The sequence below is a fragment of the Argentina silus genome (assembly GCF_951799395.1).
Source record: "Argentina silus genome assembly, chromosome: 20".
Classification (NCBI taxonomy): Eukaryota; Metazoa; Chordata; class Actinopteri; order Argentiniformes; family Argentinidae; genus Argentina; species Argentina silus.
The window spans coordinates 16211129-16232736 of record NC_139674.1 but is presented as its reverse complement, the minus strand read 5'-3'; the positions used below and the strand labels follow the sequence as shown (position 1 = coordinate 16232736).

General features: G+C 48.7%; 1 protein-coding gene across 3 annotated transcripts; it reads left to right on the top strand.

Annotated features, from left to right (window-relative positions):
• Positions 1 to 1605: 1605 nt before the first annotated feature.
• On the top strand, positions 1606 to 17478 carry cpsf6 (cleavage and polyadenylation specific factor 6). Of its 3 annotated transcripts, XM_083692377.1 has the most exons (12): positions 1606 to 1683; positions 3528 to 3737; positions 4379 to 4482; positions 5031 to 5176; positions 5545 to 5721; positions 6191 to 6304; positions 7617 to 8115; positions 9183 to 9308; positions 9966 to 10081; positions 10193 to 10346; positions 11345 to 11552; positions 16893 to 17478. In XM_083692377.1, the coding sequence occupies exons 1-11, from the start codon at positions 1624 to 1626 to the stop codon at positions 11541 to 11543; spliced, it is 1905 nt and encodes a 634-aa protein (XP_083548503.1). In that variant the 5' UTR covers positions 1606 to 1623; the 3' UTR covers positions 11544 to 11552; positions 16893 to 17478. The 3 variants fall into 3 exon arrangements, with proteins under 3 accessions (XP_083548503.1, XP_083548505.1, XP_083548504.1); XM_083692379.1 differs by lacking the exon at positions 9183 to 9308 and having other exon boundaries at positions 11363 to 11552; XM_083692378.1 differs by lacking the exon at positions 9183 to 9308.
• Positions 17479 to 21608: the final 4130 nt, after the last annotated feature.

Below are 21608 nucleotides of genomic sequence, written 5' to 3'. Positions count from 1 at the left end.
GCAGGCCTTGCCACATCCGCCCGGAGTCAGCAGTGGAGTAGAAGCCGTCCAGCTTCTCTCTGTACTGCCTCTTGGCCGCTGTAATGGCTTTTTTCAGTCCATACTTCGCAGCTTTGTACTCCATCTCATTGCCTGATCTAAATGCAAGAGAGCGAGCACGCAGCATGTGGCGTACCTGACTGTTTATCCAGGGCTTCTGGTTGGGAAACTTCTTGACTTGTATGGTGGGCACGATGTTGTCAACACAAGTGCTAATGTACCCAGTCACATACTCAGCATAGTCCTGTATGCTGACAGAAGAGTCCTCCAGCGTGGCTGCAGCTTTAAACACATCCCAGTCTGTCTGAGCAAAACAGTCCTGCAGGGTGCTCTCAGTCTCTGGGGTCCAGAGTTTGATTTGTTTAGTGACAGGGTTTGTCTGTTTCAGTCTTTGTCTGTAGGCTGGATACAGGAACAACGAGATGTGGTCAGAGTGTCCAAAGTGGGGGCGGGGTGCAGCCTTGTATGCACTCCACCCCCCTCCTCCACCCCCACCCCCTCCTCCACCCCCTCCTCCACCCCCACCCCCTCCTCCACCCCCTCCTCCACCTCCACCCCCTCCTCCACCTCCACCACCCCCCAATCCCCCCCCGCTACGGACAGACATTACATTACATTTTAGACATTTAGCAGACGCCTTTATCCAAAGAGACTTACAACAAATCCATTTGTTTAAGTAAGTGAATCATCTGAACATCAGTCATCATAAGATAAAGTCATCAATGCTCAGAACAGGGGCCGTCGGCAGTCACAATGCAAGAAGAAGAAATGTATTTTATTTCATTAAAAGGAGAGAAACTTGGACAGGGGGGTAGTGAGGGTGAAGAGGTCTTTTAGGAGAGATAGATAGATAGATAGATAGATAGATAGATAGATAGATAGATAGATAGATAGATAGATAGATAGATAGATAGATAGGCAGATAGATCGATCGATAGATATTGCCCTCATCAATTGCTTTCACAGATATTAGCCTCTGGCAGTAGAATAGGTCTGCGATATAATCATGTGCACTATGCACTAATCCACCGTCATTCATTCTTATGAAACACAAACTTCCATTGCATCTTGTTCATTTAGGTCCTCAGATCGCCGCCATGAGTGTGGAGGTGTGAAGGGCGGGGACGGCAGGTTGACAGGCGGGAGGGGGAACTGGCTCCGGTCAGGGGAGTATTACAAAATAGAACAATAAAACAATACATTCTGTAGGCTGTGCGAGGCTAATATAATAGATACAAATTTAATATAATACAAATTTCTATTTGTATTAAATAATTGCATTTTTATTTTATCGATGACATATGATGCCTGACCACTGTCGTCTCCATAGACCTTTATAGCGGTCGTACCAGACAGACCACAGACAGATGGAGGTTGGGTTGTTTCACTGTTGGAGTGAAGATGTGAAACCCTTCAGAAACAGGAGCCCTGCGTCACCAGCACGAGCACGGGCACGAGCACGGGCACGGGCACCAGGACGCGGGCGCGCGCCCCGGCCCGGCCACCGGAGGAAGTGACGCGCGGCGGGTTCCTGCGAGGCTGTGAGGAGGAGGAGGAGGAGGAGGAGGAGGAGGCTGACTGAAAATGGCCGACGGTGTGGATCACATCGACATCTACGCCGATGTCGAAGAGGAGTTTAACCAGGTATGCACACCATAGGGTCGCCTATTCCGCCCCTAGAAACGGCATATTTATGTTTGGTTGCTTTCTATCTCCATTTTAAATGCATATTGCAGAGAGCAACTTTAGTCGTCTGTCGCCTCTGCCTTGTTGTTCGGTGAAGCAGCGTTTTCACTGCGGGGATTTACAATGGCGGTGAGGGGATGTTCAGAGAAACATCAGCCAGCGGGGGTCGTGTCCGTGTGGTTCCGTCCGAGGGACGGTGTTTTACCAGGACGGGGTGGACACGGGGCCCTGGGGCCCTGGGGGGTGAGGGAAGGTTTCCCCCGCACGCCAGTGTGCCCGTCGGCCCACCATTGTTTGGGATGCGGCGGAGCAGGCTGGCGGCGGGGAGGCCTCAGGAGCGTGGCCGCGCAGGGCAGCTCCTCACCGGGCCGAGCTGGAGAGACCTCGGCCTTACAGGGACAGATAAACCACCAGCGGTCAGCGGGGTATTAGTTATGATATTAGTGAAGTATGGTCAGAGGTGTCGGTGGGTGGTCGGGGTTTCCCTCCCTTTCCCCGGGGTCGGCCTGGCCATGCTAGCGAGCTAGCTAGCTACACCAAAGCACGTTTTAATGCTCTTCCACAACATCCAGACACCGTCCGGAGAGGCTCCAGGCCCCAGGCTCCAGGCCCCAGGCTCCAGGCCCCAGGCCGGGAGCGGTCGGCGGTCACACCTCCAGCTGCAGCACGGTCATAACAGCCAGAATGAACATCAGATGAAGAAACTAGCTCCTTGTTTTCATGGTTTGGTTTCTACGACTCAACCGTTGTTTTCACACGGGGGTTGGAGTCGGATCACTACTTCAGACAATCGATCAATATTTCAAACATTAAATGAGACATTTTCACTCAAATGTCACACTTAAAGGTTGCATCTGTTGCACTGAGATGCATGAAGTAAATTGATGTAAATGAAGTGGGAATGTGATGTTGTTTGTGATCTCTGTTCACAGTGAATCTGTGCATATTAATACATTAAGAAGAAATCGGTAAACTGAATTGACACGTTATTTAAGATATTCTATATTCTAACCCTTTTTAAGTGCTACCAAACACCTGTGTATTGTTGCCAGTCCCAATTCTGTTAGGTTGAAATCAAACACACAGGAATAGACCAGTCTGAAATAAAACTATTTAGGTCACACACCCAACTGACAGCCAGATGGATCAATGACTGTGAACACACACCACACACACATATAGAGACAGAGAGGGCTTCCAGAGTTTAGCCTGAGTTGATGAGATATTGGATTAACCAGACCCTCAGCGGTGTTCAGTCTGGAGGTCCAGCCTGACCCGTCCTGTTTATCCCCGGAGGAAAGCCCAGGTCCAGCCTGACCCGTCCTGTTTATCCCCGGAGGAAAGCCCAGGTCCAGCCTGACCCGTCATGTTTATCCCCGGAGGAAAGCCCAGGTCCAGCCTGACCCGTCATGTTTATCCCCGGAGGAAAGCCCAGGTCCAGCCTGACCCGTCCTGTTTATCCCCGGAGGAAAGCCCAGGTCCAGCCTGACCCGTCATGTTTATCCCCGGAGGAAAGCCCAGGTCCAGCTGCAGAGTGGCAGAGCAACATGCAGGGGAACTCTGATCCTCCTGTTTGTCAGTTGTTGGTCTCCTGCCAGATAGTGAGCTGATTAGCACTGCTGTTTGTCCATCTGGGAGGATGCTGTTTTAGGCCCTTCTTGCCCAATTTGGGTATTTTCCTAATTATTTGCGGCGGTTCGGCTGAAAACATAACCGTTACTGACCTACCTAGCAATGATGCATGGTTGAATTTAGTTTTCTAAGTCTGTGTGTTCTCTCTGCCCCCCCCCCCCCCCCCCCAGGAAGCAGACTACCCTGTCCATGACCAGATAGACTTATACGATGATGTCATCTCTCCGTCGGCCAATAACGGCGATGCACCTGAGGACCGGGACTACCTGGACAACCTCCCAGCGCCGGCGGGCTCCGAGGGCAGCAAGAGCGCCCCGCCCAATGTAGTCTACACCTACACCGGCAAGAGGATCGCTCTCTACGTCGGCAACCTGACCTGGGTAGGCCACCACCACCCCCCCCACGCTGTCTAGCCTGCTGGTGGTTGGGTTGTTTGGTTTTGTTTCACCATGATTTATCCATCTTGGTGTGTGTGGCCAGACAACGCGTTGTTTGGTGAATAAAGCACAGGGTTCCCCCATTACAAACCCCCCCTGTCAACAACAAAAAAATAAATAATTCAACAGCCTCCCCAAAATGTGTAAATGACCTGGGTTTGGCCCAGGGATAAGATGGGTGAATGACCTGGGTTTGGCCCAGGGATAAGATGGGAGAAGGCTTCTCTCTGGTTTGATCACTCAGCACCGGTAAATGATGGAAGGATGTGTGAACACATCCGGTTGTTCTGCTGTCCTGCCTGGTTTTGTTTGATTTGTTGTGTGTATTAAAAGACTGTGCATGTGTCTGACTCATCGGCCCCGCGCGTCTCTACGTCTCTTGCATGTTGTTGGTTATTATTTGAAGGTGATTTATCCAGCCCAGTCTCACTCATCAAATCTAATAATGTAATATTATGCAATATGTTATCCAAAGCGAGTGCATATATTTTTCAGTATATATGTTCCCAGCTGGAGTCGTCATGCAGCTTGCTGTTAATTGTCTCCTGAAAAGGTGTTGTTTCTGATGGTGTTTCTCCTTCTAGTGGACGACCGATGAGGATTTGACAGACGCCATCCGGTCGATCGGGGTCAACGACGTGTTGGAGATCAAGTTCTTTGAGAACCGAGCCAACGGCCAGTCCAAAGGGTGAGGCCCCGACCCCATGACCTCACACACCTGACTTCTCAACTGTCTGTCTGGGTTTTCTGGATAACTATTAGATTATCATGATTCTTTTAGTTGTGGTGCTCCTCACTGCTGGAAGGATCAGACGGGACAGTTGGATGTTCTGGTGCTGCTCGGGCAGTTTAGGCTGTTGGTGAAAGATGTGATTGTTTCTTCTGATATATTGTGGTTCAATATGATGTATTGATGTCTGTATTTAACTGTGTTGTCTTTGTTCTGTGTTGTTTTGTAGTTGTATAGATATTGTGGACAGGGTGCACCTGTAAAGGTTGTGTTTTCCCCCTGTAGAAATAATGGTTCAGTCCAATTGTACTATCTCTACACCTGCCCAGACAGACCTCATAGGTTTGAAGATTCCCTCTGTTGATGGGTTTAGGGTTAGTCCATCACTCACTACACAGAGTTAGGAGAGTGAGAAGTCCACACCTCTGTGTATCGCCTGTGAACATGAACTTTGACTGACTGTGTGTGTGTGTGTGTGTGTGTGTGTGTGTGTCCGTCTGTCCCAGGTTTGCCCTAGTGTGTGTGGGCTCTGAGGCCTCTTCCAGGAAGCTACTGGACCTTCTGTCCAAGCGGGAGCTACATGGCCAGAACCCTCTGGTCACGCCCTGCAACAAACAGTCCCTCAGCCAGTTTGAGATGCAGTCTCGGAAAAGTAGGTGGACCCGCTAACTTTGTCAATAGAACATCTCCATTGAAAATGCTAACATTGTCAGTGGAACATCTCTGTTTAAGATGCATTTTAGTCTAGGATTAGACCTAAGATTTGTCTGGGAAACCAGCATAAAAGTTAGTTATTCTCTTGTGTAGAAATAACTAGTATAAGGTGTGTGTGTGTTATGGATAAGTTTAATATACAGGCTTCAAATTCCACATCGACTAAACTGGCCAAATCGTGGTCATTTTGACTTCTTTTTTTTTTTAACATGACTATTGTATCCCTGTGAGCTGGACGTCTGCAGCCAAGCAACGGAGAATTGGCATTTGAATGTTTGTCCCTTGTCTTTGTTCCCTTATGTCCAGGCACACAGGGCGGGCAGATGTCCGGGGAGGGCAAGGCGGGCCCGCCCGGCGTCGGCCCCCGCGGGGGGGGCTTCCCCATGGGTCGCGGTCGAGGGCGCTTCCCCGGCCCGCCCGGCCCTGGAGGAGACCGCTTCCCCGGACCCATTGGACCCGGAGGTCCCCCTCCACACTTCCCAGGTGGGTCTGCTGCCCTGGCCGCACGCCACGCCCACCCCAGACCGCCACGCACGCGCTCAGTAGGCACAACGTAGCAGGAACGTTTTGCGTTAACGTCAGTCGGAAGTCTGGGCGCGCTCAGCCAGAACCCTAGAACCCTCCCCAGTACACTAGGCTGGAATACTGCTGGTGCATAAGTGATTGTGGCCCTGGTTAGTCCCGGGTTGAGGTTTGGCCCTGGTCAGGCCTGGGTTAACACACCGTGTGTGCGCGCTTGCGTGCGTGTGTGTCATTTAGGTGGGTGTGTGTGTGTGTGTGTCATTTAGGTGTGTGTGTGTGTGTCATTGAGGAGTGTGTGTGTCATTTAGGTGTGTGTGTGTGTGTGTCATTGAGGAGTGTGTGTGTCATTGAGGAGTGTGTGTGTCATTGAGGAGTGTGTGTGTCATTGAGGAGTGTGTGCTAGTGGTGATTGTGGTTCTTCTCCCCCTAGGGCCGGGGATGCGGCCTCCTGATCTCATACCCCACAGGCACCAGGACAGCCACCTGATGGACATGAACTTCAGCTGCTTCCCGCCGGGCCGGGACGGCAGCTGGAGACCCAGAGGTGACCAGCCTCGCCTCGCCTCCTTCTGAGGCTGCCCGAGGTAGAAATCGGAGGACAGGATTATTGGAATGCATGGAACGGAATGAGGAACGGGTTCCAAACACAACAGCGTGTTCTGATCCATGCATTACACCGAGCACGTCCTCTGATTTCTACCCCCGCCAGCCTCATCTCCTACTGAGTTACACTGATGGTTGCTGTTTCAGGTTGTCTCCAGAGCAGTGTGTGTGTGTGTGTGTGGGGAGGGGGTGGGGTGGGGGTGAGGGGGGGTCTGTCCCGCTAGCGACAGCCTGTTAGCGACAGCAGCAGTTAGCTTTAGCAGCTTGCTAGCCTTTCATGTTGTCTTGCTTTCCTGACTCTGTTAGTGTGAGGGAGTGCCTCCCTCCTCCTCTCCCTCCTCCCCTCCTCCCTCCTCCTCTCCCTCCTCCCCTCCTCCCTTCTCTTCCTCAGAAGGCTAGAAGGGTGTTATGATTAGTTCCAGACCTGTCCTGTCTGCTCCTTAACCTCCATTCACTCTTCTACAAACCCAACAGCTTCTCCTTCTGCTCTCCCTCTCTCTTTCTCACCCCGTCTCTCTCTCTCTTTCTCACCCTTGTCTCTCCCTCTATCTCTCTCTCTCTCTCTGTCTCCCTCCCACCCTGTCTCTCTTACCCTTTATCTCTCTCTCTGCCTGCTGTACTGAGTTCATGTCAGTGACCTGCAGTGTCTGTTCTCCCAGCTGTTCTCTGCTTGGTTGTCCTGCTGGGGTGAATGGTTTTAACTTTACTCATCACAATATACCTGCGTCTTCATCCAGACACATAAACTCAACCAACAACACCCTTTTTGCCTGCATTTATCCACTTGAGGTGCAGCTGCTGTCTCTGCTCTCCTGAATGCTTCTCTAACCTCACCTGAGCTTTCAGAACAGCAGCTCACGTTAATGACGACATCACCAGGGATTCATTATGCAGTTCATGAGAGAGGGAGAGGGGGACGGACGAACGAACGGGAGAGAGAGATCAGAGAGCGAGAGAGATGGGGGGGGGGGGGGGGATGAGAGAGAGAAGACAGAGAGAGACGGGACAGAGAGAGATGGGAGAGATGAAAGAGAGACTACTGAGGAGTTGCTCAGGGCGACCATCAGACAGACAGCTACCTGGCTTCAGCAGACCAGCTGTGACTGTCGACAGTGATGCCTCCAGACAGCTGCTACCCAAGCTGTAGTAGTGGTGGTGGTGGTGATGATGATGATGATGATGACACTACAAGCGTGATCATCAGTTGTGGATTCCATCTCAAGAGGAGCCTGTGTTTGTGTTCTGTGTTTCAGGAGGCATGCAGGGACCACCCCGCCCCCCCCTTGGCCCCCCGGGCCCCCCCGGCCCCCCAGGACCACCTCCCCCTGGCCAGGGCTGCCCCCCTCCCCTCTCAGGCCCCCCCAGCCGCGGCGACCGCCCCCCACCCCCAGTCATGTTCCCCGGCCAGTTCGGCCAGCCCCCCATGGGTCCCCTCCCCCCCGGCCCCCCCCCACCGGGCTACGGCCCTCCCCCGGGCCCCCCTCCCCCACAGCAGGGCCCCCCGCCGCCAGGCCCCTTCCCCCCTCGCCCCCCCGGTCCCATTGGACCCCCGCTAGCCCTCGCCCCCCCACCACACATGCCCGGCCCCCCTCCTGGTGGCCCCCCTCCTGCCCCCCATGTGAACCCAGCCTTCTTCCCCCCCCCAGGCAACAACAACATGCCCCCCTCAGACAGCAGGGGGGGCCCCACTGGCCCCAACGACCCGTACGGACGCCCGCCCCCCTACGAACGGGACTACGGAGCCGCTGCCAGGTAACCTCACACAGGACAGACCACCTGCAAACCTGTCTATACATCCCTCCATCCATCCATCCATCCATCTACCATGGGACTGGTTCTACCTATCTACCTACAGTACCAGTAAAAAGTTTGGACATACCTTCTCATTCAATGGTTTTTCTTTATATTTATTATTTTCTATATTGTAGATTAAAACTGAAGTTATCAAAACTATGAAGGAACACAAATGAAATTATGTAGTAAACAAAAAAGTGTTAAACAAACCAGAATATGTTTTATATTTTAGATTCTTCAAAGTAGCCACCTTTTGCTTTGATGACAGCTTTGCACACTTGAAAACCATTGAATGAGAAGGTGTGTCCCAACTTTTGACTGGTACTGTATCTATCCATCCATCCATCCATCCATCCATCCATCCATCTACCCTGGGACTGGTTCTACAGGTTAAGGCCAGTCCTAGATTAACACTAGCCCTAGATAAAGGCATCTTCTATGGAGATTCTCCAGGACTAGGCTTAATCTGTGTCTGGGAAAACTACCTCCTGATGGAAAGAGAGAGAAGAAATGAGTACTCAGCATACTGTCATCCACTTCATCCCCCTCTCCTCCTCTCCCTCCTTCCTACTCACCTGTTCATTCTGTCATTCTGTCCTCAGTGATGGTGTGATGTGAGGATGAACCCTCATATGAATGTCCCATCTTAATGACATCTCTCTGTTGTATACACTGTGTGTGTGTGTGTGTGTGAGAGAGGCCTCTGTTAGCTATGAGAGGACAGACACACCTACGCCTCCCTACACCTGTATGATAGGAAGACCACAGGTTCACCGAGACTGTGTGTGTGTCAGGGTTGTAGGGTTGTGACCAGTTAGCTGTGTGTGTGTGTGTGTGTCAGGGTTGTAGGGTTATGACCAGTTAGCTGTGTGTGTGTGTGTGTGTCAGGGTTGTAGGGTTGTGACCAGTTAGCCGTCCTGTGTGTGATGACCAGTTAGCTGTGTGTGTGTGTGTGTGTGTGAGAGGAGGGTCTTCTAGCTGTTAGTCATGTCCTGAATGTCCCTCCCTCCTCTGGCTGCCTACAGTAACCTCCGACCCCCGCTAATGCCTGAGTTTGACCTCAGAGCCCCCCGCGGCGACCCCTGGATTAACGAGGGTTTGGTCGATCTGAAAAATGGCGGCCAGCACTTGCACAGTGCGAGTGACCCAGGGTTAGTAGAGTCCCGCGGCCCCCCTTCAGGGCAGGACCCCCACCAACACATGCCTGGCTTTATGAGTGGCTGCTTGGATTGATTTGGATTTGCCCCGTTCTAAAATGATAAGCTGTGTGTGTGTGTGTGTGTGTCTGATGTGTGGAGTTTAACCCAGTAACAACCCAGTGTGCTCCTTAATTCATCCAACTCACCCCGCCCCCCGCCCCCGCCCCCTGACTCTCTGCTGTGGTTGGGTTGGAGGTGACCTCTCCATGGGTCAAATACACATGTCAAAGTGTTTCTCACAGGTGAATTGATTAATTGTGGTTTGATTGTTTAAGTTTACCCGGTCCAGTGGTGTAACTCACCAACCGCCAAAGAGTTCTGGAACCCTCACCACCCAGAGCGCCAGGTGTTCTATGTGGTGTCTACCTAGCAACAACACTCTGATTGGCTACAAAATGAAGCATCATCATTTATGCATTTGTGGTGAATAATGTCACCCGTGGCGCTCTACAATGTTGGCAGTTTGGGCGACTTTCTTCCCCCTCGGGGCTGAGGGAGTTAACGGCAGCCAAAGCTGCCCGCCCATGGGAGTGACGTGTGTATGTGACCTGGGTTCTGGAGGGTAGTCGTGGGCGTGGTTGACCTCTGACCCCTGACCTTGTCTCCCAGGGAGATGGAGTCGGCCCGGACACCGCTGAGCGAGGCGGAGTTTGAGGAGATCATGAACCGCAACCGCGCCATCTCCAGCAGCGCCATCTCCAGGGCCGTGTCGGACGCTAGTGCTGGTACCACACACACACACACACACACACACAGTCTTAAAGTGTGTTGCGCACACTCACTAATGCTTGCCTGTGGAGTGTGTGTGTGTGTGCTGACTGCCCTGTCTGTCCTAGCTGACTACGGCAGTGCCATTGAGACGCTGGTCACGGCCATCTCTCTGATCAAGCAGTCCAAGGTGTCAGCTGATGACCGCTGCAAGGTCCTCATCAGCTCCCTGCAAGACTGTCTCCATGGCATCGAGTCCAAGTCGTACGGATCTGCCTCCAGGTAAACACTCACCTGTCTCACCCCTCACCTGTCTCACCTCAAACAAACACACTCGCTCTCCGTGTTCCATGGGACCGTCTGAGAAAAGGCACTGCTCAGATTCTAATCTTGGATCACATAATCTGTCGTCGTTTCTTGCAACAGAGTTTGTAGATCAGTGATTCTAGGAAAGGACATCCTCTTGATTGAGAGCCTTGCTCAGACCCATCCTCTCAAACACGGAGACCATTAACTCACCAACCGACAAAGAGCTCCGGAACCCTCACCACCCAGAGCGCCAGGTGTTCTATGTGGTGTTTACCTAGCAACAACACTGATTGGCTACAAAATGAAGTATAATTTATATAATTTATTTGTGGTGAATAACGTCACCCGTGGCGCTCTAGAATGTTGACAGTTTGGGCGACTTTTTATTAACATGGAGGCTGTCAGGATTGGTCATCTACCTGATATTAGGCTGCGTCAGAGTAATACCCACACCTCCTAATGAAGTGTTATTACCTGTAGGAAAGCCCTTAATGAAGTGTTATTACCTGTAGGAAAGCCCCTTAATGAAGTGTTATTACCTGTAGGGTGTTGTGTGTCTAATGTAGATATGTGTGTTCATGTCAGAAGGAGAGCCAGCAGTGCAAACTGTCGCTTAGAAATGTATACCTTAATTAATTAACTGTTGCTAATGAATGTATACTTTAACTAACTGTTGCTACATAGCTTTAAAGGATTTCAGGCTTATGTTTTGGTGGTGCTCAGGGTTAGAGGTCAGGTTAACATGAGTCAGGGTTAGAGGTCAGGTTAACATGAGTCAGGGTTAGAGGTCAGGTTAACATGAGTCAGGGTTAGAGGTCAGGTTAACATGAGTCAGGGTTAGAGGTCAGGTTAACATGAGTCAGGGTTAGAGGTCAGGTTAGGCCTCTGGGCTGTTTGTTGTCTGAAGTTGTGTGTATGAACCTCCATATTCGACTATGACTAAATAACTTTATATTAATTGTAAAACAAAGATCTTCTGTCTCTGAAAGACGAGAGCGCTCCAGAGAGCGTGACCACAGCCGCTCCCGGGAGAAGAGCCGGCGCCACAAGTCCCGCAGCCGAGACCGCCATGAAGACTACTACCGGGAACGCAGCCGCGAACGGGACCGCCACCGCGAGAGGGACCGCGACCGCGACCGCGAGAGAGAGAGGGAGTACCGTCACCGCTAGGGGAGGAAGGTGTGTATGAACCCTGTCACCTGACCCCTCTCTCACCCTGTCACTGATGACCTTTGACCCCCGGGGCGGGGGGGGGGGGGCAGCAGGAGAGGACGACCCAACAAGCTACCCCTCCCTCCGGAGGCAGCCCCCCTTTACTCTCCTGCAAGGGTTCAAAGTGCTGGATTGGTGGAAGCGTTGGCCTGAAGCGTTGGCCTGAAGCGTTGGCCTGGGGGGCTCCCGTCATAGTTCTTATTCAAACAACCAATCCAGCAGCTTTAAACTCCCTGCTGGGGAGTGAAGGAGGGCGCAGGAGAGGAGGAGGAGGAGGAGGAGGAGGAGGAGAGGGAACACAGCGGAGAGCAGGAGCGGAGCAGTCCTACAGGGTATCACAGCAGGTAGGTCAGCCAGGTAAGACCACCTCCCACCTCCCCACGGCCTCTGATGCCCTGTGTCTTCCTCTCTGATCAGAACCTCCATGTTTTTACTCAATGTATTTTATTTTTCTGCTCGTAACCTTGACTGTGGGTTTGTATGTGTGTGTCCTAATAGGACCGTTTGTTACTTCTGTCCTGGTAAGCTTTGAAAAAGAATTCCAAATCTGATTATCTGAGAAAAACATGTTGCGTGTGTGTATAAAGTAGATGTTCACCAGAGGAGGCTGGTGGAGGCTGGTGGAGGCTGGTGGAGGCGGGAATCAGTCATCATGGAATGGATGGAGGAATGGTGTCTAACACATACGCTTGACTCTGTCCTTCATTCCATTCCATGCATGACAATGAGCCCGTCCTCCTATTTCTACCTCCGCCAGCCTCCCCTGATGTTCACCCAGGGGTTTCTTGACTCAAGTTGTCAGAGTGTCAGAAGGTTTGGTTGGTCTACACTACATTTCCAGATGTTTGTCACATTTCTGTTACGGTCCAACTTGTATGTATGAATGTTGTTCTACAGACCCAATCTAAACATTCTGTTATATAGACCAAATCTAATCGATATTTTCTGTTATATAGACCAAATCTAATCGATATTTTCTGTTATATAGACCAAATCTAATTGATATATTCTGTTATATAGACCAAATTAAACCTATACATTCTGTTGCCTTGTGACATCATTATGGATTGCAGTAACGTTCGTCAGAGTTGAATTTTGACGGGTGTAAATGCTTTGTAAGGCCTTTTCTGACCATTGATGAATGGTAATACTTAACCTGAGGTAATGAGTCCATGCTTACTACAGTGTACACCAGAACTACATTTCCCATGAGCTCCAACCTCACTAGCACAATATAGTCTGTAGTCCCATTCTCTACCCTTTCCTACAGAGTGTGTACTTCTTAATTAACCGTTATTTAACCAGGATGGTCTCATTAAGATCACATCTCTTCTTCCAGAGAGACCTGGTCCAAGACAGCAGCCCAGGAAAACAATACTTCAGACAATTCTCTCTCTCTCTCTCACACACACACACATTACAAAACTAATTACAGATGCAGACACACTTACATTACACACTGGTTACAATCATAACACGATAAAAACTTTGAGACATAAACACACCATCCAAACGCTTAGCAATAAAGACCAAACAGCACCTGATCAGCAATAAAGACCAAACAGCACCTGATCAGCAATAAAGACCAAACAGCACCTGATCAGCAATAAAGACCAAACAGCACCTGATCAGCAATAAAGACCAAACAGCACCTGATCAGCAATTCACTCCCTCTTCATCCATTAAAGACCATCGGTTTGGTTGAAGCGTAGGCCAGGGGGAGGGGGGGGAGGGGGGGGTGAGTGCACACTTTGGGGAGAAGGGAGAGAATTGGACCATGGCTTGTTGATGTTGAGAAACTGAAGGAATTATGGTTTGATTGTTTGTGAAAACTTTGAGATGTCTTTGCCATGTTTTTACTGATTCAAATTCAACTAAAACATCTCAATGTTCTTGTTTTGAATCCTAAAGCTTATTACTATTATTACTATTATTATTATTATTATTATTAATAGTGTTTTTATTTAATAAATGGCATGGTTGATGTATAGTTGACAGCGAGCTGAAGGCGTTCTGACTGAGCGGTTAAGGCTCAATGTGGTCTTTCATAAACTTGACTCTATTATTATTATTATTATTATTATTATTATTATTATTATTATATTAACCAAAGTAAAAGTTGTTCTCATCTTGATCTAAATAAGTTGTGTATGACAGACTATTCCTCAGTCCTGGTTTTGCTCTGGATCCTCTGGCTGCCCTTCTGTATGTCTGACATGATTGTTGCCTGTGACCGAAGGGTCTGTGATGTGGCTGTTGGTGCGTTGGCCTGGCGACGTCAACAGGCGGTCAGTTTGTGATGACTGTTCAGTCCTCTTCGCTGCAGAGCTCTTTAGAAGGAGGTGATTTAACCCCTTCAGCTGACGCTTAGCAACGCTGTCTGGATTTCAATGAGGACTTAAAAATCATCACAAAGTTGCTCACAGGTCGTCTGAATATTGATTTTTAGGTTTCAAACGATGTTTTGTTGACATTTTGTTAGGTGCAACTATTGAAAGTGAAACTTGAGATTTCCTTGTTACTTGTATTGTTAGTTCACCAACAGCGATCTAATCTGGGATGTTACTGTAATGTGAAATGGTAGCCAAATGCAGAAGGTCTGTTTTTGTCAAGTTATGACGATGAAAGCAAGAATGGGTGAATGCCAAAGTCATCAAAATCATTCTGTGCTTTTTGTCCTTTTTGAAACGGGTCGAACGTGTCACTCAGTCTTTGAATCTGATATTGTAAAACAGACTCTGTTGTAATAGTATTGAATCCAACCACTGCCAGCTCAGACGTGGTGTGTTCAGTCTGTATTGATCAGTCTGTATTGATCAGTGTATTGATCTGGGACCTGGCCGAGCGATGTCAGGACCTGTACCACTGGAGGTTGGTATCAGAGCTAGGGGGTAGCTGTAGGCAGGAAGGAAGGTGCAGAAACGACAGAATGTTCTGGTGTGATAAAGCAACCTCTCAGGATGGATTAGTACGGTCCAGTACAGATTAGTACTAGTAGTATCTTTATTAAACTATATATTTAGTAATGATAGAGTAACTATCTTTGATCACCAACGACAGAAATTATGTTCCTCGTTGGTGTTTTTTGGACATTTTGACATGAATAAACAAAGTGGGGTTTTGATAATTCAGTCCAGCTCTACGCTGTTGAACCATCCTAAGGAGAACCCTGGAACAGTCTTCATTGACGGTTCCTGTCAGTGGACTGATGTTAGGGTCAGCTGGAGGTCACCAGAAAGATTCCAGATTCAAGGCGTGGCCACGGGCACTCAGAACTCTGGAACCCAAACAGGACCAACCAATGAGAGGTTGCTTTATGATCTCGTACACTCTGATTGGTCTTACTCGGCATGTTTCTATGACAACGGAAACATTTGATCTATTGATGCCTTACGACCTGTCAATTTGTGTTCCCAGATGTTAACATGTTTTGTCTGTTGGTTCAGCGTTGGGAGCGTACTGTGGGCCTGAACACATGACTAGCTGTCTCTCCAGTTTGTCTGTAGGTTTCTGTGGGGTTCACAGGAGAATGCAGAGCTGATTTCCTGACTCTTCTTGCACTAGTGTCCTTTCTCGCCCTCTCTCTCTCTCTCTCTCTCTCTCTCTGTCTTTCTCTCTCCCCCCCTCTCTCTGTCTCCCTCTCTCTCTCTCTCTCTGTCTTTCTCTCTCTCTCTCCCCCCTCTCTCCCCCCCTCTCCACCCCCCCCCCCTCTCTGGTGTATCCATCCATCAATAACGTCTACATATCATGTTGGTTTCAGCTGTAGTCTCCAGTCACCACAGCATCCCTGAGGTTCCCCTCTGACACGGTTCATGACGTCTCTCACCAAACTCTGCCAACGCCTCACAAGACCTTCTGTGTCCCAACACTCCTGGTTTAAAATAATTGATACTGGAAGAAGGTCTGGCAAATGAAAAGCTCAAACATGGAAACGTTGTAGAATAATGTCAGGTTAATCAGGTGATTTGACGGGTCATCTGGTGGAGAACCGGAGAACCAGCAGTTGTTCCTCCTGATGCTGTGGTGCTGTTGAACAGCGGTGTTGAGGAGAAGCTGGCAGAGGGTTCAGGGCCTCCTGTGTTGTGTACGATGTGTTCTCCCAGCTATGCACCATGTGACTTCATACTCCATAACCCGTACGGTTTGGTTAATCAGATCACTCCATCAAATGGAATTGATAAACTATGAATCACTATTTCTAACCGTTGAATGTGATTGGCAACTTAAATGACTCCAACTCAGTTTACCTGGTGAATAGTTGGGAGGGGGGAGGGGGGGTTGTTATTGGGAGGGGGGGTTGTTATTCCTTGACTGAGTGTTATGATATGCAATGTTATGCTTGACAGATTGTCATAAGTCATTGAATGAAGTGTCTGTATTGAACCTGTCTGCCTCTCCCTCTGGTGGAACGTTATATAGTGTTTAGTCTTCTAGTGTGACTATATTTGAACGTTGTAGTGTGACATTATTATAACACGTCTTGTATGTTAGATCAGTGATCCTCAACTCTGGTCCTACGCAGTGCACATTTGTGTTCTTGCCCAGCCCTAACACATCCGTCTCTAGTGATCACCGGCCATTTTCCAATATCCACCCTAGCACCCCACTTAGAATGCTTAGCCAGCCAATAGCGTGCTTCAGTCTACCCCTCATCATGGTTGTGATTGGTTGAGTCAGGTGTGGTAGAGCTGGGCAGTAACAGGCTTGTGCACACCTGTAGACTGGAGTTGAGAATCCGTGTTAGACACTCCACATACATCCGTCCCAGTAGTCAGTCCCTGGCCTCTCCCAGCGCCCGGGTCCCATCTCTCAAGTCCCTCCTTGTGTCCTCTCTCCTTGTCTCCTCTCTCCTTGCGTCCTTCTCAAAACAGAAGGTCCAGGGGGAGGAACTTCAGACATTCTCCTCCAATGAGTTTTGAGGAGGAGGCGAGGAGAGGGGACAGGAGGAATCAAGGAGGGTCTTTAGAGATGGGACCCTGGTCTGTCGGGAGCTGGATCATGAGTGGGACTATGACCTTTGACCACTTTAAACTAACATCAACTTGTAACAGTCCTGATCTGTCTGTCAGAGGCCCTCATACTGGAGCATGACACGAGTAGTCCTGAGGATAGGTCCAGATACACTACTACGGTTAGTTAGGTTGGCCCTTATTGGTCACTCTGGGAGTAAGGTGGTCTCCTATTGGTCTATCAGAAGTGTGTGTGTGTGTGTACTGTGCGTGCGTGCATGGATAGCTAGAGGGGGAACGGTGTGTTTTGCTGGGCTGCCCCAAACCAAACTCCACCCTTCGTTTTGACACCTTTCAGCTGACGCGAGAGGATGGAGGGACGTCGTCATGGCAACACGTCCTGGAGACCTCCCACCGAATCACCACCACCACCACCACCACCACCACCTCCTCCTCCTCCTCCCTAGGCCTCTCCTCGCCTCTCTCCTGTCTGTGTCTGTGTGTGTGCGTGTGCGTGTGTGTGTGTGCGTGTGTGTGTCTCTGCAGCCTGACCAGGGGCTCCTAGGGGAGGTGGTCTGAGCTGCCAGTTCTGTCAGATCTGTGCTCATGGTAAACAAACAAACAACAAAAACATGGCTCTTTTTTATTTTTACGACATTTTATTTGATATGAAAGAATGACATGACCTGTGTAAGGATGGTATTCAGCTTTGTGAGATAATTAAAATGTTAAATTGCCTGCTCTGTCCTAAACGAGGAGGCTTCCCCTCCCGCAGAGGCGCTGTGATGTCTGGATGGTCAGATTGGTTTTATAGGAACGCTTCTGTTGTCTTATTTTCCTTCCCGTCTCCCATTTCTCTCTCTTTAGGATAATGTTTGTAAATGTGTCTCCTTTGATTATTAAAACTAGACTCTGTGTTGTAATAAACTGTTTACTGGGGTCCACATTTTATATCTTTCTATTCCTGTTCATGACACGGTTTTACATTTACATTAAATGTCATACGTACATTTTTCATATTGAATTTTACCAAATATTGCCGTCTTCACCCTGTCTGCAGTCTGTTGCTTTTCTAAGGTGTTTTTTTGACCAATTTAAGATTCAAATCTCCAAATGTTTTCTTTTCTTTCTTTTTTTCTTTTTTTTTTTCTTTTCAGAATTTGCTGAAATTTGCTAAATGGAGTCTTTAAAATTCGTTTTTCACTATTGATGGATTTTTTTCTGGCAAATATTTAAATCTGACGTTAAATAATTGGGACCAAATTTGCTGAATTGTCGTCAGTTCCATTTAAGATTAAGAACGTTTTTTCTGCTAACGTTGTTTTTAGCATTTCTACTGTATACCAAACCAAAGCTGAAATGATCTTCATGATCTGAACCAACCAAGTACTGATCACTTTAGTAACTAAATGTCTTTATTTTTGTTTTTCTGTTTTGTTTTTCATTTTTTGGTTTGTTTTACTTTGGTTGAGGTAATTTGGCGGTGGTGTGATCCATCCAGTAGACAAGACTCTGGCCTTCTCCGTCGCTGAGGGATCAGTTGGATGGGTTACTCTGTGCTCCTGGTATTGTTAAATATCTGCCACTGCTTAAGTGATAAACTTCGATATTCTGTGAAGTGAACATTTTTAAGGCCCAAAAGTAAAACAAATCATTGATTATGAATTAATTGCTATCTGCTCTGGGGTGCAGCTGACATGCTTCCCCTGTACGGGTGCAGGAGTGCTCTAAGACCTGATCCCCCTGCAGTCTCACCGTGGCTCGTTCAGGTTCACCACTGATTTAGGCTCCTAATATGTTCACACAGGTTTGGCTTGTTTAGGGTTCTGGTGAACTCTTGACCTGGTCACCTGGTTGAGTATTCATGACCTGGGATATCAGGTGAGGCGTCCATGGAAATGCAGCAGATTGGTCATACAGGCCCCCCCCCCCCCCACACACACACAGACTGGTCATACAGGCCCCCCCCCCCCCCCCCCCCCCCACACACACACACACAGACTGGTCATACAGGGTTGTCAACTTGATGAATGTCTGGTCTGATGTAGAAGACGAATTTGAAGTATTTTGTTCTCTGTATGTTTTATTTTGTGGTGTTTTCAGCTGCAGCTCTGTGACCCCGGGCGTTACGTCCTGACAGAACAGCTCTGTGACCCCGGGCGTTACGTCCTGACAGAACAGGACAGGACATGTTGTGGTTGGGAGTCTCTCACTTCAACAAAATGGCTTCTCTCTGATAGTGTTGAGGAAGTGTACTGGTTAAGATTAACATCGACTGCCTGTCGGCACATAAAGCACCACACGTTTTAAACTAAACATTATGATGCACAAGTTATATAGAACATTCTATCGTGCTTTTTGATCCATTTGACATGGCGTCTTTCTGTGCACTTCAGATGGGCTTGGGTATGCTGCCCCCTTCTGGTCACATAAATCAACTGATAATTCAGCACTGCTCAGTAAACTTTGTCTGTGTTTGGATGCCCATTTATGGCGTTGTTGCTTTAAGAGATGCCATGGCAACTGTTATAAAGCATGAATAAGGTCCCTGGAGATGTCACGTGTGGTTTCGTGCTTATAGATGTGTAATAATGCTTTATTACCACTTTTGACGGTTCGGACACTGGTCTTTCCTGTGGTTGCAGTATTTGAGTGTAGTTGGGATATTTAGGACGTGTCTTAAAGCTGAGTTTTGTACGCGACAAGCGTGACTGTCTGCTGGAAGACGTTTCTGTTCTCACATAGAAGAATGCATCTGTTCCCTCTGACAGATCAAGGACCGAGGTTTTCTGATAAGGTTTTGAACAATTCTCTTGCAATTGTGACGTTTTCAGGGTTTAAGGTGCACTGTCTTGTTTTGAATGTCTCAAATAAAGTAGATTCTGACTTTTTTTTAAATCAGTCTTTATAAACCTTGAAGCCAAACCTGTCTTCTCCTGACAGCGCTGTTGGTTATATCAGGGTCATTTGTTTTTAAAAGCCCTCCTAAGTGTTTTGAGGTCAGGGGCTGGAACCTTTACATAAGACTTCCTGGTTTGTGTTTCTGTGTGTGATCAGGTTATTGAGGTCGTAACATAATTGGTATAAAAGTTAATTATTGAATTCCATCCATCTGCACAAAATACTACCTGAATGTTTTTCCACATCTTGACCAATGGGGTGCCAGCACCACTGCAGGGTTCCTACAGTGATGTCATGGTTTGATTGATATTCCACTGAGAGGAACAGCGATGTGCTGTCCGGTTCTCTCCACAGCCGGCCGCTCCGAAGGTGAGTTGGTGTTGAGGACCCTGCCTGCTGGCCCGACCTCTCTGTGACCTTTCATTCTTACAGGTTCATCTGACACCATCACCCCAAGTTTGACCAAGAGACGTGCTTGACCAGTTGGAGGAGAACTACTGCTGTCTGTTATGGTCCTTAACTGTTAGCAGTACCATAACAGTAGTAGTACTATTAGTACAAATAGTACTGTCCTGGTAGTTAAGAACAACAGCCTCTTAAATGACCTAATGACTTCAGACCTGGTGCCGTCTTTATCACAGCCAGACTTCCCTCCATTTGTTAAAGTTCAGTTCTGCCCTTCAGATTAGATTTATAGACCAAAGGCCAGGTAGAATGTCCTGTGTCCCGTCACCAAATAAACACATTTCATCTGACCTGTGTGTTCATTTGGTCTGTTGTTGCAACATTGTTGAATATCACAGCATCATATTACTGAAACAGTCATGAAACCAGAAGAAGTAAGAGGAGGTCGTCCATCCAGGGCCACCTCATGGGTAGACAGGAAGTAACATCTGATGATGGGGGGGGGGGGGGGGGGGATCGACGTTACCCACTGACGGTGTTTCCAGAGGCCCAGGGTTCATGGTCTGGTCCCAGCCTGTCAGGATGGAGATGATGTCTTCAGAGGAACTAGAAACATCCTTACGGTACTGTGGTGTTGGTCAGGTGGCTCAGATACTCCTGAATGACACGTTGGTCCTATAGATCTGAGGAAGTATTACCAAAGGCTAATGCTAGAAATAATCTCTGACATTAACCCCCCCCCCCTCCTAGGTAAGGGTAAGGTAAAATTCTCATCATACAGGTATGGATCAGAGTCATTATTACCTGTTAGGGGGGTCCCTTGTCCCCTTCACTCAACACCCCCTCCCCCGTACCAATTCCACCTCTGTTCATCTGTCTACGGATTGGGGATAATCAGTAACGTGTGTCCTAGTTAACCAGTGGTTGAATGTTTGTCATTTCACGGGGAACAGCGTAGAACACACATTATTACTCAAATGTGATCATCGGACAAGACGGCTGAAGGCGAGACGGAAAGCGGAACATTAGATCAGAGGAACCTTGTGAAGGACCGGACCAACACACCGGAACACAAACGATGTGACTCACTTCCGCAGCGCTCGGCCGCCGGTTCGAGGTGTGTTGTGAGAAAAGCGTCGATTTAATGAATTTAATTTAAATTTAATGGATTTAATTAATTTAATGGCAAATGTAATGATTTCCACGTTTCAGATGAGCATCGAAGGCGTCATATAGGGACACACCGGACTCGTGTACTATGTTTAAAAGGATGGCTGAATTTGGTCCAGACTCCGGGGGGCGGGTGAAGGTAGGCGGGGGGCCGGGGTGGTGGGGTGCCGGGGGGGGTGGGGTGGGGTGGGGGGGTGGGGGGGGTTGAGCTGGTCTGGGGTTGTGGGGTAATTCTGGGGTAGTTGTGTGTTAATTCTGGGGATAATTGGGTGGTAATTGTGTGGTCATTCTGGGGTCATTGTGTGTTAATTCTACCCCTGAGGACGTAAAACAAGGGTTTTTCTGTCTACTTGATGCTCGATGTCCCGACATGTCACACAGTACCGGATAGCATCTTCATAAATCAGCATGCTAACCGTCCATAGGACTGGATGGAGGATGCTAACCGTCCATAGGACTGGATGGAGGATGCTAACCGTCCATAGGACTGGATGGAGGATGCTAACCGGCTGTGCTTCGCCAGCTGCCCTGTTGTCTGTTGTCTGTTGTCTGTTGTCTGTTGTTGTAAAGACGTTTTTTTTTTTTTTGAACCAACAGG